General features: G+C 44.5%; 2 protein-coding genes across 3 annotated transcripts in view; both read left to right on the top strand.

The window, feature by feature from the left end:
- The window catches only part of LOC101734116, a 293,365-nt gene that overhangs the window by 173,308 nt on the left and 107,025 nt on the right, over window positions 1–13,032 (top strand). The window lies entirely within an intron of this gene.
- LOC108645255 (tyrosine-protein phosphatase non-receptor type substrate 1) overlaps window positions 12,624–13,032 on the top strand; it is a 41,374-nt gene continuing 40,965 nt past the window's right edge. For both annotated transcript variants that reach the window (XM_031893359.1, XM_031893358.1), the window contains exon 1: window positions 12,624–12,715. In XM_031893359.1, the coding sequence (XP_031749219.1) occupies window positions 12,661–12,715 (55 nt within the window). In that variant the 5' untranslated portion in view covers window positions 12,624–12,660. The remainder of the gene's footprint in view (window positions 12,716–13,032) is intronic.

Genomic DNA, 13,032 nt, shown 5'->3' with positions numbered 1-13,032 from the left:
CCGCCTATTCACTATTACTCATGCATACACACTAACCAATCCCAGCCCTGCCTGCCTTCTCCCTCTAGTCTCCGCCTATTCACTATTAATCATGCATACACACTAACCAATCCCAGCCCTGCCTGCCTTCTCCCTCTAGTCTCCGCCTATTCACTATTAATCATGCATACACACTAACCAATCCCAGCCCTGTCTGCCTTCCCCCTCTAGTCTCTGCCTATTCACTATTAATCATGCATACACACTAACCAATCCCAGCCCTGTCTGCCTTCCCCCTCTAGTCTCTGCCTATTCACTATTAATCATGCATACACACTAACCAATCCCAGCCCTGCCTGCCTTCTCCCTCTAGTCTCCGCCTATTCACTATTAATCATGCATACACACTAACCAATCCCAGCCCTGTCTGCCTTCCCCCTCTAGTCTCTGCCTATTCACTATTAATCATGCATACACACTAACCAATCCCAGCCCTGCCTGCCTTCCCCCTCTAGTCTCTGCCTATTCACTATTAATCATGCATACACACTAACCAATCACAGCCCTGTCTGCCTTCCCCCCTCTAGTCACTGCCTATTCACTATTAATCATGCATACACACTAACCAATCCCAGCCCTGCCTGCCTTCTCCCTCTAGTCTCCGCCTATTCACTATTAATCATGCATACACACTAACCAATCACAGCCCTGCCTGCCTTCCCCCTCTAGTCACTGCCTATTCACTATTAATCATGCATACACACTAACCAATCACAGCCCTGTCTGCCTTCCCCCTCTAGTCACTGCCTATTCACTATTAATCATGCATACACACTAACCAATCCCAGCCCTGCCTGCCTTCTCCCTCTAGTCTCTGCCTATTCACTATTAATCATGCATACACACTAACCAATCCCAGCCCTGCCTGCCTTCTCCCTCTAGTCTCCGCCTATTCACTATTAATCATGCATACACACTAACCAATCACAGCCCTGCCTGCCTTCCCCCTCTAGTCACTGCCTATTCACTATTAATCATGCATACACACTAACCAATCACAGCCCTGTCTGCCTTCCCCCTCTAGTCACTGCCTATTCACTATTAATCATGCATACACACTAACCAATCCCAGCCCTGCCTGCCTTCTCCCTCTAGTCTCCGCCTATTCACTATTAATCATGCATACACACTAACCAATCACAGCCCTGCCTGCCTTCCCCCTCTAGTCACTGCCTATTCACTATTAATCATGCATACACACTAACCAATCACAGCCCTGTCTGCCTTCCCCCTCTAGTCACTGCCTATTCACTATTAATCATGCATACACACTAACCAATCCCAGCCCTGCCTGCCTTCTCCCTCTAGTCTCTGCCTATTCACTATTAATCATGCATACACACTAACCAATCCCAGCCCTGCCTGCCTTCTCCCTCTAGTCTCTGCCTATTCACTATTAATCATGCATACACACTAACCAATCCCAGCCCTGCCTGCCTTCTCCCTCTAGTCACTGCCTATTCACTATTAATCATGCATACACACTAACCAATCACAGTCCTGTCTGGCTGCTTCCTATGGAACTACAGTCCTGATATGGTTCCTTATCCCTCTGCCTTCTCCCTCTAGTCACTGCCTACTCACTATTAATCATACATACACACTAACCAATCACAGTCCTGCTATGGTTCCTTATCCCTCTGCCTTCTCCCTCTAGTCACTGCCTACTCACTATTAATCATGCATACACACTAACCAATCCCAGCCCTGCCTTCTCCCTCTAGTCTCTGCCTATTCACTATTAATCATACATACACACTAACCAATCCCAGTCCTGCCTGCCTTCTCCCTCTAGTCACTATTTATTCTAAAAATATTTTCACAGTTTCCTGCCACATTCAACACTCACATCTCAACACCACTCACATGGCTTTTGCCTTACCTCTCTACCACCTGCCCTTTGGCCAAACTGCCCCATGTGCCAAGATACCTTGCATATGTAAGTAAACCTTACTGGCACTATATTTGGGCATTACAAGGTGTACATTCAAGCCCCCTTAGATCTGTTCAGCCAAGAACACACAAACCTCATCTTTTTGAGTAGATAAATAACTGGGAAACATTTCATTTTTACCTTTGTTGGCCCTTTAATTACCCAGACAATCTCCTGTCATGTTATCATTGCTGTAGAATCTGCTGTAGGAATAAATATAATAGAACTTTTCTGTTTAAACAACATAGTGAGAGTGCTAAAGCAGAACCTGCAGATAACCCTGCCCTCCAGGTACAGTAGAACAAGGGCAATAGGGGCAGTTCTGTGAGGCATGGGGGGTTGGAAAGAAAGCCATAAACGTATGTGGTAGAACTGCCCAAATGGCCTCACTGTAGCCTTCGTTTCACTCTCACTCCCATCATGTCACACAGGTCATTGCTTAGATACTCGGCCATGTTCATATTCACTGCTGGTGGGAAACCAACAATAATAATAGAACTTTTCTGTTTAATATGATTGTGTTCCTCTCCCCTATAGCACCAGGAAATGCCCCCGAGAATGAAGCTGGTAAAACTGCTACAGAGAAACCTCCAAATGTCAGGTACAGTATAACAAGGGCAATAGGGGCAGGTCCCTAAGGCATTGGGGTGGATTGCAAGCAATGATTATGCTCAAGTACCAGAACTGTCCAACGGGCCTTACTGCAGCCTTTATACCCACACTACCCCAAGTATAAAGTGGGGCAAACACATTTATATGGGGGGGATGTCACATACTCACTGATCATTCCCCACACTTACATTTACCCACATGGTACCTCACTGCCCTCTCTCCCCAATGTATTGCCATGATGTGCAAATCTTAGTTGTATTTACAGCCAGCAGCTGGCCAATGATAACAGGCTTTGTGCAAAAGATTTCTTTTTTTTTTTGCTTTATTTTTTTCTAAAATATAAAAAAAGATTCCTCTGTTCTTTTCCAAGGAGATAAGAGCCAGGACAATGAATCCTTTAGCAGCCAAGTGATGCCAGAAAGGGATGAGATGCCCAACAGACCAGAGTTGGCCATGGGACATCAGAAAGGGGATCACATGACCAACAGAAGAGAGTCGGCCATGGGACATCAGAAAGGGGATCACATGACCAACAGAAGAGAGTCGGCCATGGGACATCAGAAAGGGGATCACATGACGAACAGAAGAGAGTCAGCCATGGGACATCAGAATGGGGATCACATGACTAACAGAAGAGAGTCGGCCTTGGGACATCAGAAAGGGGATCACATGACCAACAGACCAGAGTCGGCCTTGGGACATAAGAAAGGGGATCACATGACTAACAGACCAGAGTCGGCCATGGGACATCAGAAGAAGAACCAGACAGCCTGGGGGGCAGGGAAGTTTCATGATGGATGAAAAACTGGTTTCAGAGTTATTTGCCCCTGGGGAAGAGTTTGGGAGCAGCAATAGATTTAACATGGAGGAGATTTGTACCTACAATCAGAGGACAATTCACAGACAAAACTCAGTAAAATTCTCTGTATAAACCCAAGGAATTCTGGGAACTAGTCCCAAGGAGCTAGAAAAATAGCCCCAATTACATGGGTTTATCCTATAGGTTAAAGCTCCCCCACTGGGTTTAAAGCAGAAGCCGGGATAATAGCTGATCAGTCAGTTTTGTGCAGAAAACCCTTATTGTCAAAAATGATAAAATTATTTACACAAATGTTCTGAAATAAACATCTAAATGCGATGCCACTGGGTTATATCCTACTGTTTCCTGCAAACACAGAAGCGTTAGATTTGCCCACACAGCTCACAATCTAGGTTTCTCTTTCTTTATCCAAACTGCTTTTCTAGAGGGGCTGAATATAAGTGAATAAATCCTACAGGGTTACTGGGAGTTCTTTGTATTTGTTGCTTTGATCCCTATCTCCTGTAACTCTAGTATCACTGCTAGTGGGGAGAATCAGAATCTTTAAGGCCAGTAGATCTAGTAGAATTAAGTCTAAAACAACTGGACTTCTCTGAGTTTTTCTTAAAAACATGTCACCAACTCATCCGAGTGGCTTCCTCAGTCCAAATGACTGGTAGGGAATTCCCCGGCATTTAAACCCTTGAGGGTAATGGTACTGTAACCCTATTTTGGCTAGTATTTGCCAGTGTCCAGCTAGAGGGTATGAGCATGGGCACATGTGACTCAAACACACATGATAGACCTTCACAAATGGGAAGAAATGCCCTTATGAGATGTTGCTGAACTGCAACTCTCAAATGCTAAAGGTGTATATGGTGTAAACAAAAAAGATCAAAAGAAAGGGTGTGTTATTTGAATCTTAATGTCTGTATCAGGCACACCCCGGGTGTTTCCCACCCTTCATAGCTATACAAAACAAGGAGATTTTTTTGGGTGTTATGCCTTAAAATCCAAAATTTTATTGAAATTTATAGTTTAAAATAAGTATCAATTACCACTCAAAACAGGAACAATTAATAGCGTTCCAATTGGCTAATTAGTTTCAGTGCAGAGTAGAGTGATAGGGAAGGCGATTAATTCATTAGTGGATGGACTATGTACATTGTATGCAGTATATACATTAAGTGCTTCAGTGCAGAGATTCTCAAATTCATTAAATGGCAATTGGCCAATCGTGGCCGTATATTATGCATGTCACCTATTAACTAATTCATTGGAAGTTCTGTTTTTAAGAATTCAATTATCCGGTCCAAATCACGGACATCAATTCAATTTCTAGTAAGTATTATAAATAGAAAATCAATATGAGCGTTGCTATTGTCCCAGCAGCGCTCACAACCAATAAATATGTGAAATAAATAGATAAATCATTCAATAAATAGAGGAATAACTATATTTATAACCCTAAACACACAGTAATATCCTCCATGTTCTTATCAGCACATGGAAGAAGAATCAATCTGGCCACCCTTCCCAACAGAAGTCCTACCAGCCTACCTACCATCCAGGCTGATCTGTATCAAACTCACAATGAAACCTCAGCATTTGTAGCTGTGAGTCACGCCACCCTCTCGTCACTCTGTTACAGTTAAGGAGATAAAAATTCTACCCATCAAAAACCTCCCACGCACTCTCTCTCAACAAGCAGCTATCGGGAGCCACCACCACCCGGACAGATCAGTCCTGTCCCCTTCGTGAAACCCACTCGCCTCCCTTCCACCCTCACAACCCACACCCGCCCAACACATTTCATCATGGTTCCCCGTGACTTCTTCAGGGGCTATCATTGGTTGATGCCAGAGAATTATTAGCTATATATACCCTGCAGAAAGTGACGTCAGTCGTTACACACTGCCCCCATCTATTGGTCAAAAACGTGTATTGCAGCTAAGTAACACAGGAAAAATTATACCAAGAGTTATTCCTTATGCAGGAATCTAGATTGGATTCCCCAATTAATCAGTTCCTGGAAATAAAAGGAGTGAAGGTAAATCCTTCATTTAGGCCCTGAGGTGAACGTGATTTTAGTCTATAAATCCATTCACACTCCTTTTTCAGTAGTACTTTATTAATGTCACCTTGCCTAGTGGCCAATTTTATTTTTTTTATTCCAAAAAATTAAATGGCTCGGACATCCGTGTTATGAAAATCACGGCTGTGCCTTGCAATTGGGGTATTTTTATTGCTGGTAATAGTCCCTATATGTTCGAGTATTCTTTTACGCAACTCCCTGAAAGTTTTCCCCACATAGATCAAGGGGCATCGGCATATCCCAACATACAGTAAATAATCCCTGTTGTGCGGCAATTGATAAACTGTCTAATTTCATAGATAACAGAGGAACCAGGTCTTTGAAAGTATTTTCTCGGCTCCATGTATTGGCACGCAAGGCAATTGTGGCATTTGAAGGAAAAATTTGTGGGTATGTTACGTGGTTCTTTAAAATGACTGTGGACCAACATATCCGCCAGGCTCGCAGATTTCCTGGCTACCATCACTGGTTTCTCGGGCAAGATATGTCTCAAGTCACGATCACCCCTTAGTACATCCCAGTATTTACTCATAATACTTTTAATGCTGGCCCATTGATTGTTATAAGTGCCAACACACCTTATTTCAGAGTGTTGTTGTCCGGTGGCCGACATACCAAATAACACTCTGAAATGAGGTGTGTTGGCACTTATAACAATTTTGTTGTTGTAGCTGTGGAAGCAGCGGAAGTGAATGCCAAATTTGCACATTTAGATCTTATTCCTACACGCACTGGGTCTCTGGTAGTTACGGCACCAGATTCTGGGGAAAAAATTCCTTCCTTCCAAAACGCATGGACACCCCATATTATCCTTATACTGTTAGGCAGTGATCCCCAACCAGTAGCTCAGGGGCAACATGTTGCTCCCCAACCCCTTGGATGTTGCTCTCAGTGCCCCCAAACCAGGGAGTTATTTTTGAATTCCTGACTTGGGGGCAAGTTTTGGTTGAATAAAAACAAGATTTCCTACCAAATAAAGCCCCTGTAAGCTGATAGGCTGCATAGAGGCCCCTAATAACCAATCACAGCCCTTATTTGGCTCCTCCATGAACTTTTATGGTACTTGTGTTGCTCTCCAAGTCTTTTTACATTTGACTGTGGCTCATGAGTAAGAAAGGTTGGGGACCCCTGCTGTTAGGCATCAGCGTGCCTACTTACCAAACACCTAAGTGCACATACAGTAATACAATTCTGGGGATAATAAAGGCAAATTCTGTTAGGAAATGAGAAGTTCTGCCCCTAAATATACAGCTTTGTGCCACCCCTGGGGCAAGATTCTCATCTCTCTTCATTGCACAAGTGCCCCTAGTGCCCCAGCTGTGGCAGTTTTGAGCAGAATATTATTGCAGTGACTGGGGGGCTCAATGATATAATTCCAGCCCTGTTAGTATAAAGCAGCAGAACTATTTCTATACACACAACTCACAACATTTGAAAAATGCAAAGAGGGACAAAAATAAATGTGGTGCGAGAATTGCTTGACCTCACCTATTTTGTGACCACACCCCCTAAATGCCACGCCCATTTGACAACATTTGGCAGGTTATGTAAAGTTTGAACACATTTCTGGGGGTTTTGTCTAATGAAGATGACGGTCTCTGTAACCTGATTGGTAAGTATTAGCTCCCCCTCCAGCCCTTATTGGCAGCTTCTGCCCTTTGCTCTGTAATAATTGCCCCAGAGTTTCTAGTCCCTTTGTGTGGGATTGGGGGGGGGGGTCCCTGTATATTCCTTCTGATCTTTCACTTAAAGGGCACAAATCAGTGGTACCCCGCTAGAAGTGGTTCACTACATCAAAGACCGCCGTGTATGCGCGGCCCTGGTCAGTCTTGGTCAGGAAAAAGCCTTTGATCGCGTGTCCCACATCTTTATGAACAAAGCCCTGAGCAGGTTTGGGCTGGATGAAATGTTCTGTTCATATGTCAGTCTCATCATACGGAATCCAGAGATCAGAGGGATCACGGCACCAGGACCTGCCAGATCCCAGATAAAGCGCTCACTGTACATGGATGACATTGCTCGTCCAGACCTGCGAGGACTTCAGCAAAGCTTCAGGAGCCAAAGTCAACTGTGGGAAGACCCTGCTCCTCAGAGACTGGAACCTGACTTCTGACAACGTCCCCTTCTCCATCAAGATCCTCGGAGTCTGGTTTGGTGGTGAGGGCACTGCCCTGAAGTGCTGGGAGGAGGGAATGGCTAAAGTTTGACAAAAGATTGGTCTCTGGAGCCTCAGAGGTCTCACCATCAAAGGAAAAACACTGCTGCTGTGGAACGAGATTCTCCCCATCCTGCAGTACATGGCCCAGGCATGGCCACCATTGGTTACGGTCTGCAGGGCCATCATAGGACAGTTTTCCACTTTATCTAGGGCTCCAAGATGGACAGAGTAAAGCGGTCAGTTATATACAAGGAAACCTGTGGAAAGGGTGTCCCGGACATCCCCACCCCGCTAAGGGGTTTCTTCATGTGCAACTGCATCCGGCAGATGATTACAGCAAAGGAAAAGGAATTTGCTGGCAGCTCCATCTCACTTTTTGGGATTGCCCACTCACACAGGCCCTGCTTGATGCCCTGGAACATGAACTCAGAGAGTGTGTGCCCTTGAACTCTGCTTTATGGGCTTAGGGCACCCACACGGAAGGGGCAATTCTGGAAGCCTGGCGCCTTATGAACTGTTTTAAGGATGTTTTGTGGCCAGGAACTGCCTCATTCTAAGGAGGGAGAGGATCTCAATCCAAGACTGATCCACAGTCTGCTCCGGGACTGTAACATCCAGCACAGCCTTGAGGAAGAAAAGGACTAAATCCCCTCTCCTTCTCCCCCTCCTCCCCTCACTGTCCGATTTAAGTGGAAAATAAATCTTTGGCCCAGTCAATTCCACTTCCCCTCCCCCACTCTCCAAGACAAATGCAGGGCAAGGCAATACTCCCTGTCTGATGAGGTAGAACAGGATTGATGATAATACATTTGATGATTAAGCAGATTAAGCAGTGAAGTATGGTGTCCATCGGTTTATCCCTCTCCTATAGAGTTTAGGCAGGGTAAGGCACCCAACAGAGTGACAGGAGGTAAGTCCCTGGGTTTATCCCTCTCATATAGAGTTTAGGCAGGGTAAGGCACCCAACAGAGTGACAGGAGGTAAGTCCCTGGGTTTATCCCTCTCATATAGAGTTTAGGCAGGGTAAGGCACCCAACAGAGAGACAGGGGGTAAGTCCCCGGGTTTATCCCTCTCATATAGAGTTTAGGCAGGGTAAGGCACCCAACAGAGAGACAGGAGGTAAGTCCCCCGGTTTATCCCTCTCATATAGAGTTTAGGCAGGGGAAAGACAACCAACAGAGTGACAGGGGGTAAGTCCCCGGGTTTATCCCTCTCATATAGAGTTTAGGCAGGGTAAGGCACCCAACAGAGAGACAGGGGGTAAGTCCCCGGGTTTATCCCTCTCATATAGAGTTTAGGCAGGGTAAGGCACCCAACAGAGAGACAGGGGGTAAGTCCCTGGGTTTATCCCTCTCATATAGAGTTTAGGCAGGGTAAGGCACCCAACAGAGAGACAGGGGGTAAGTCCCCGGGTTTATCCCTCTCATATAGAGTTTAGGCAGGGTAAGGCACCCAACAGAGTGACAGGAGGTAAGTCCCCAGGTTTATCCCTCTCATATAGAGTTTAGGCAGGGTAAGGCACCCAACAGAGTGACAGGGGGTAAGTCCCCAGGTTTATCCCTCTCATATAGAGTTTAGGCAGGGTAAAGCACCCAACAGAGTGACAGGGGGTAAGTCCCCAGGTTTATCCCTCTCATATAGAGTTTAGGCAGGGTAAAGCACCCAACAGAGTGACAGGGGGTAAGTCCCCGGGTTTATCCCTCTCATATAGAGTTTAGGCAGGGTAAGGCACCCAACAGAGAGACAGGAGGTAAGTCCCCGGGTTTATCCCTCTCATATAGAGTTTAGGCAGGGTAAGGCACCCAACAGAGAGACAGGGGGTAAGTCCCCCGGTTTATCCCTCTCATATAGAGTTTAGGCAGGGTAAGGCACCCAACAGAGTGACAGGAGGTAAGTCCCCCGGTTTATCCCTCTCATATAGAGTTTAGGCAGGGTAAGGCACCCAACAGAGTGACAGGGGGTAAGTCCCCGGGTTTATCCCTCTCCTATAGAGTTTAGGCAGAGGAAAGACAACCAACAGAGTGACAGGGGGTAAGTCCCCCGGTTTATCCCTCTCATATAGAGTTTAGGCAGGGGAAAGACACCCAACAGAGTGACAGGAGGTAAGTCCGCCGGTTTATCCCTCTCATGTAAAGTTTAGGCAGGGTAAAGACAACCAACAGAGTGACAGGGGGTAAGTCCCCCGGTTTATCCTTCTTTTGTAGAGTTTGGGCAGGGTAAGGCACCCAACAGAGTGACAGGGGGTAAGTCCCCCGGTTTATCCTTCTTTTGTAGAGTTTGGGCAGGGTAAGGCACCCAACAGAGTGACAGGGGGTAAGTCCCCCGGTTTATCCTTCTTTTGTAGAGTTTGGACAGGGTAAGGCACCCAACAGAGTGACAGGGGGTAAGTCCCCCGGTTTATCCTTCTTTTGTAGAGTTTGGGCAGGGTAAGGCACCCAACAGAGTGACAGGGGGTAAGTCCCCCGGTTTATCCCTCTCATATAGAGTTTAGGCAGGGTAAGGCACCCAACAGAGTGACAGGAGGTAAGTCCCCCAGTTTATCCCTCTCATGTAAAGTTTAGGCAGGGTAAAGACAACCAACAGAGTGACAGGGGGTAAGTCCCCCGGTTTATCCTTCTTTTGTAGAGTTAGGGGAGGGTAAAGACTAACCTAGTCCCTGGCACCACTGTGTCCCTATACTAAGGCAAGTGAGCCTGTGTGAGACTCCTTTACTCTCCTCCCCTGGGTGGAGCAAGAGCTGCTCTTTCTAGATACAAACTGACTGACTCACTTCCCTAGAAAGTGCTCTGATATAAGTTAGCCCCATATCCCTCATCATTAATTCCATTATTAAATAATCTGGAGTTTAAAACAGGAATAGAAAATGGGATACTCAAATCATGGACAGAAAACAAAAAACAGACTATTAGAATAAAGGACTTTCTGGAAGAGAAACAAATGTTAATAGAAAAAATACATTCTATATTTGAAGAAAAATCTAGTCTCTCAACTTTGTATGAACAAATAAAAGAATTTATCCATTCACTTCATATAACAAATTTAGAAAGAACTGTCCTGGTTTGAGACTCTGATTATTAAAGATACCCTTCCTCCGAGAATCTTATCATTTTTCTATAAAAAATTGATAGCAAAATATGATATTAAACCACCATTTGCTGAAAAATGGGAAAAAGATCTCAATATTAGCCCAACATCGGAGAATTGGGAAAAAATCTGCCACAATAACTCTAGGGTATTTACATCAACGAAACTACAAGAATTCAATTATAAATTACTTTCAAGATGGTATATGACTCCAATTAAATAAACAAAATGCTTGGTGTAAGTGATATGTGCTGGAGATGCAACTCAGAAGTGGGGACTTACCAACACCTATGGTACAAGTGTAAAAATTAGACTATTATTGGGAATCTATTCAGAAAATGATTGAAAACATTTTTCCCAAAGAATTTGAACCCAACCCCACAGCAATACTATTATTATATGATAATAAAAATGATACAATCTCCAATCCTCTGATTAAGTGTATTATCACAACAACTAAAGCTCCACAAAATGGAGAAATGCAGAACCACCGACAATTGCTGAATGGTTTCATCTATGAGAAGAATCTAAAAACATGGAAGAATCAATTGCATATAAACGTGGAAATATACTCAAACAAGTGGAGATTATGGTCTGAATACATAGAACTCAATCAGAGAACCTCTAGTACCCCACCCCATGAGATGAGGAAATACAGTTTTGTATAAGGAACATCTTATTTAGTTCGGAGTAAAATGTTATCTAATATGGATGATTGTCAATAAAATCCAGTGGAAATAACTGGAAATGTAAAGCCAATAACATTATGTCATGTTACATATGTACCTTTAAAATGTAATATTACTTACCTTTTAACCTACCCCTTTTCTCTTTCTGTATCCTTAAAACCTGAAAACTAATAAGTTAATTGAAAAAAAAAAAGTGCTCTGATATTAATTACCCTGCTCTTCCTTTACCTCATTCATGGGGTCCCTGCACCCCGACTTCACTGAGGGTACTTGTCCCCTTAGGGCCTAACCTTCTGGGCCTTGTGAATCCCAGGCTTCATGGAGACACCCACTTAGGCCAGATGCTGTAACCCAAGAAGAAACAACCACCCCTTCCCTAACACTATATACAGAGGGGTAGGGTGGGGTCCAGCCTTGGGCTAATAACAGGGTATATGTTAATACCCAATAGATACATTAATCCTGCCCAGTAACAAGGAGAAAAGGAAAGGTAGGGTTTAAAGCCTAGGGGCCCATTAACCCTATGGGTCCCTACATATATAATAAAGTACATTTTTTCAATAAAAAAATAGGATACTAGCAGTTGTTGTATATAAATCTATATGTTCAGTGCATTGACCCATTTATTGTACTGCGCTGTGTGATGTGTTTCTGCTTTATAAATACGTTATTAATAATATTAATGATAATAATCATCATAGGATTAGTGCTGGGTCTTTGTCCTTCTTCATCTCAGTCCCCCCCCATCATGCACAGATATAGGGCCGGGGGGTTACTCAGCTCAGTACAATCATCAATAACAAACATGGGGCACAGAATAATAACTCAGATCTCAGTCCCCCCCCATCATGCACAGATATAGGGCCGGGGGGTTACTCAGCTCAGTACAATCATCAATAACAAACATGGGGCACAGAATAATAACTCAGATCTCAGTCCCCCCCCATCATGCACAGATATAGGGCCGGGGGGTTACTCAGCTCAGTACAATCATCAATAACAAACATGGGGCACAGAATAATAACTCAGATCTCAGCCCCCCCCATTTTATTTTCATACCCAGATAAGGGACACAATGAATGGGCACTGGGCTGTTATTATGGCACAATTCTGGCTGCACCGGGGTTATTGGCTGGTGGCCAGGAACAGGTTAATGTATCACTCCCAGGAGATGGGGGGGCACTGAGCCGTTAGTGGGAATAATAGAGAGAAAAGGAAAGTGAAAGGAATCGGGGCTGCGGCAGAACAACATGGCACAGACGTCTCTTCTCTCCTTATTCTTATTATTTCTCCTGCTACAGACAGGTAGGGGGTCCCATTTATCTGTGTATTGTGGGGTATGGGGTGGGGGAGGGGCAGAATAGGATACATTACTGTAATGGGAGGGGGTTGTTTATACAAAGCATCAGTCTGTGGCTCTGAGTGATACATCCTGGGATATGTGTGTGTGTGTGTGTGTGTGTGTGTGTGTGTGTATCTATATATGTATATGGGTGTGTGTGTGTGTGTGTGTGTGTGTGTGTGTGTGTGTGTGTGTATCTATATATGTATATGGGTGTGTGTGTGTGTGTGTGTGTGTGTGTGTGTGTGTGTGTGTGTGTGTGTGTGTATCTATATATGTA

This window comes from Xenopus tropicalis, chromosome 9 (genome assembly GCF_000004195.4).
Source record: "Xenopus tropicalis strain Nigerian chromosome 9, UCB_Xtro_10.0, whole genome shotgun sequence".
Taxonomy (NCBI): Eukaryota; Metazoa; Chordata; class Amphibia; order Anura; family Pipidae; genus Xenopus; species Xenopus tropicalis.
The sequence above is the reverse complement of the archived record's forward strand: the minus strand, read 5'-3'. Positions and strand labels throughout refer to the sequence as shown.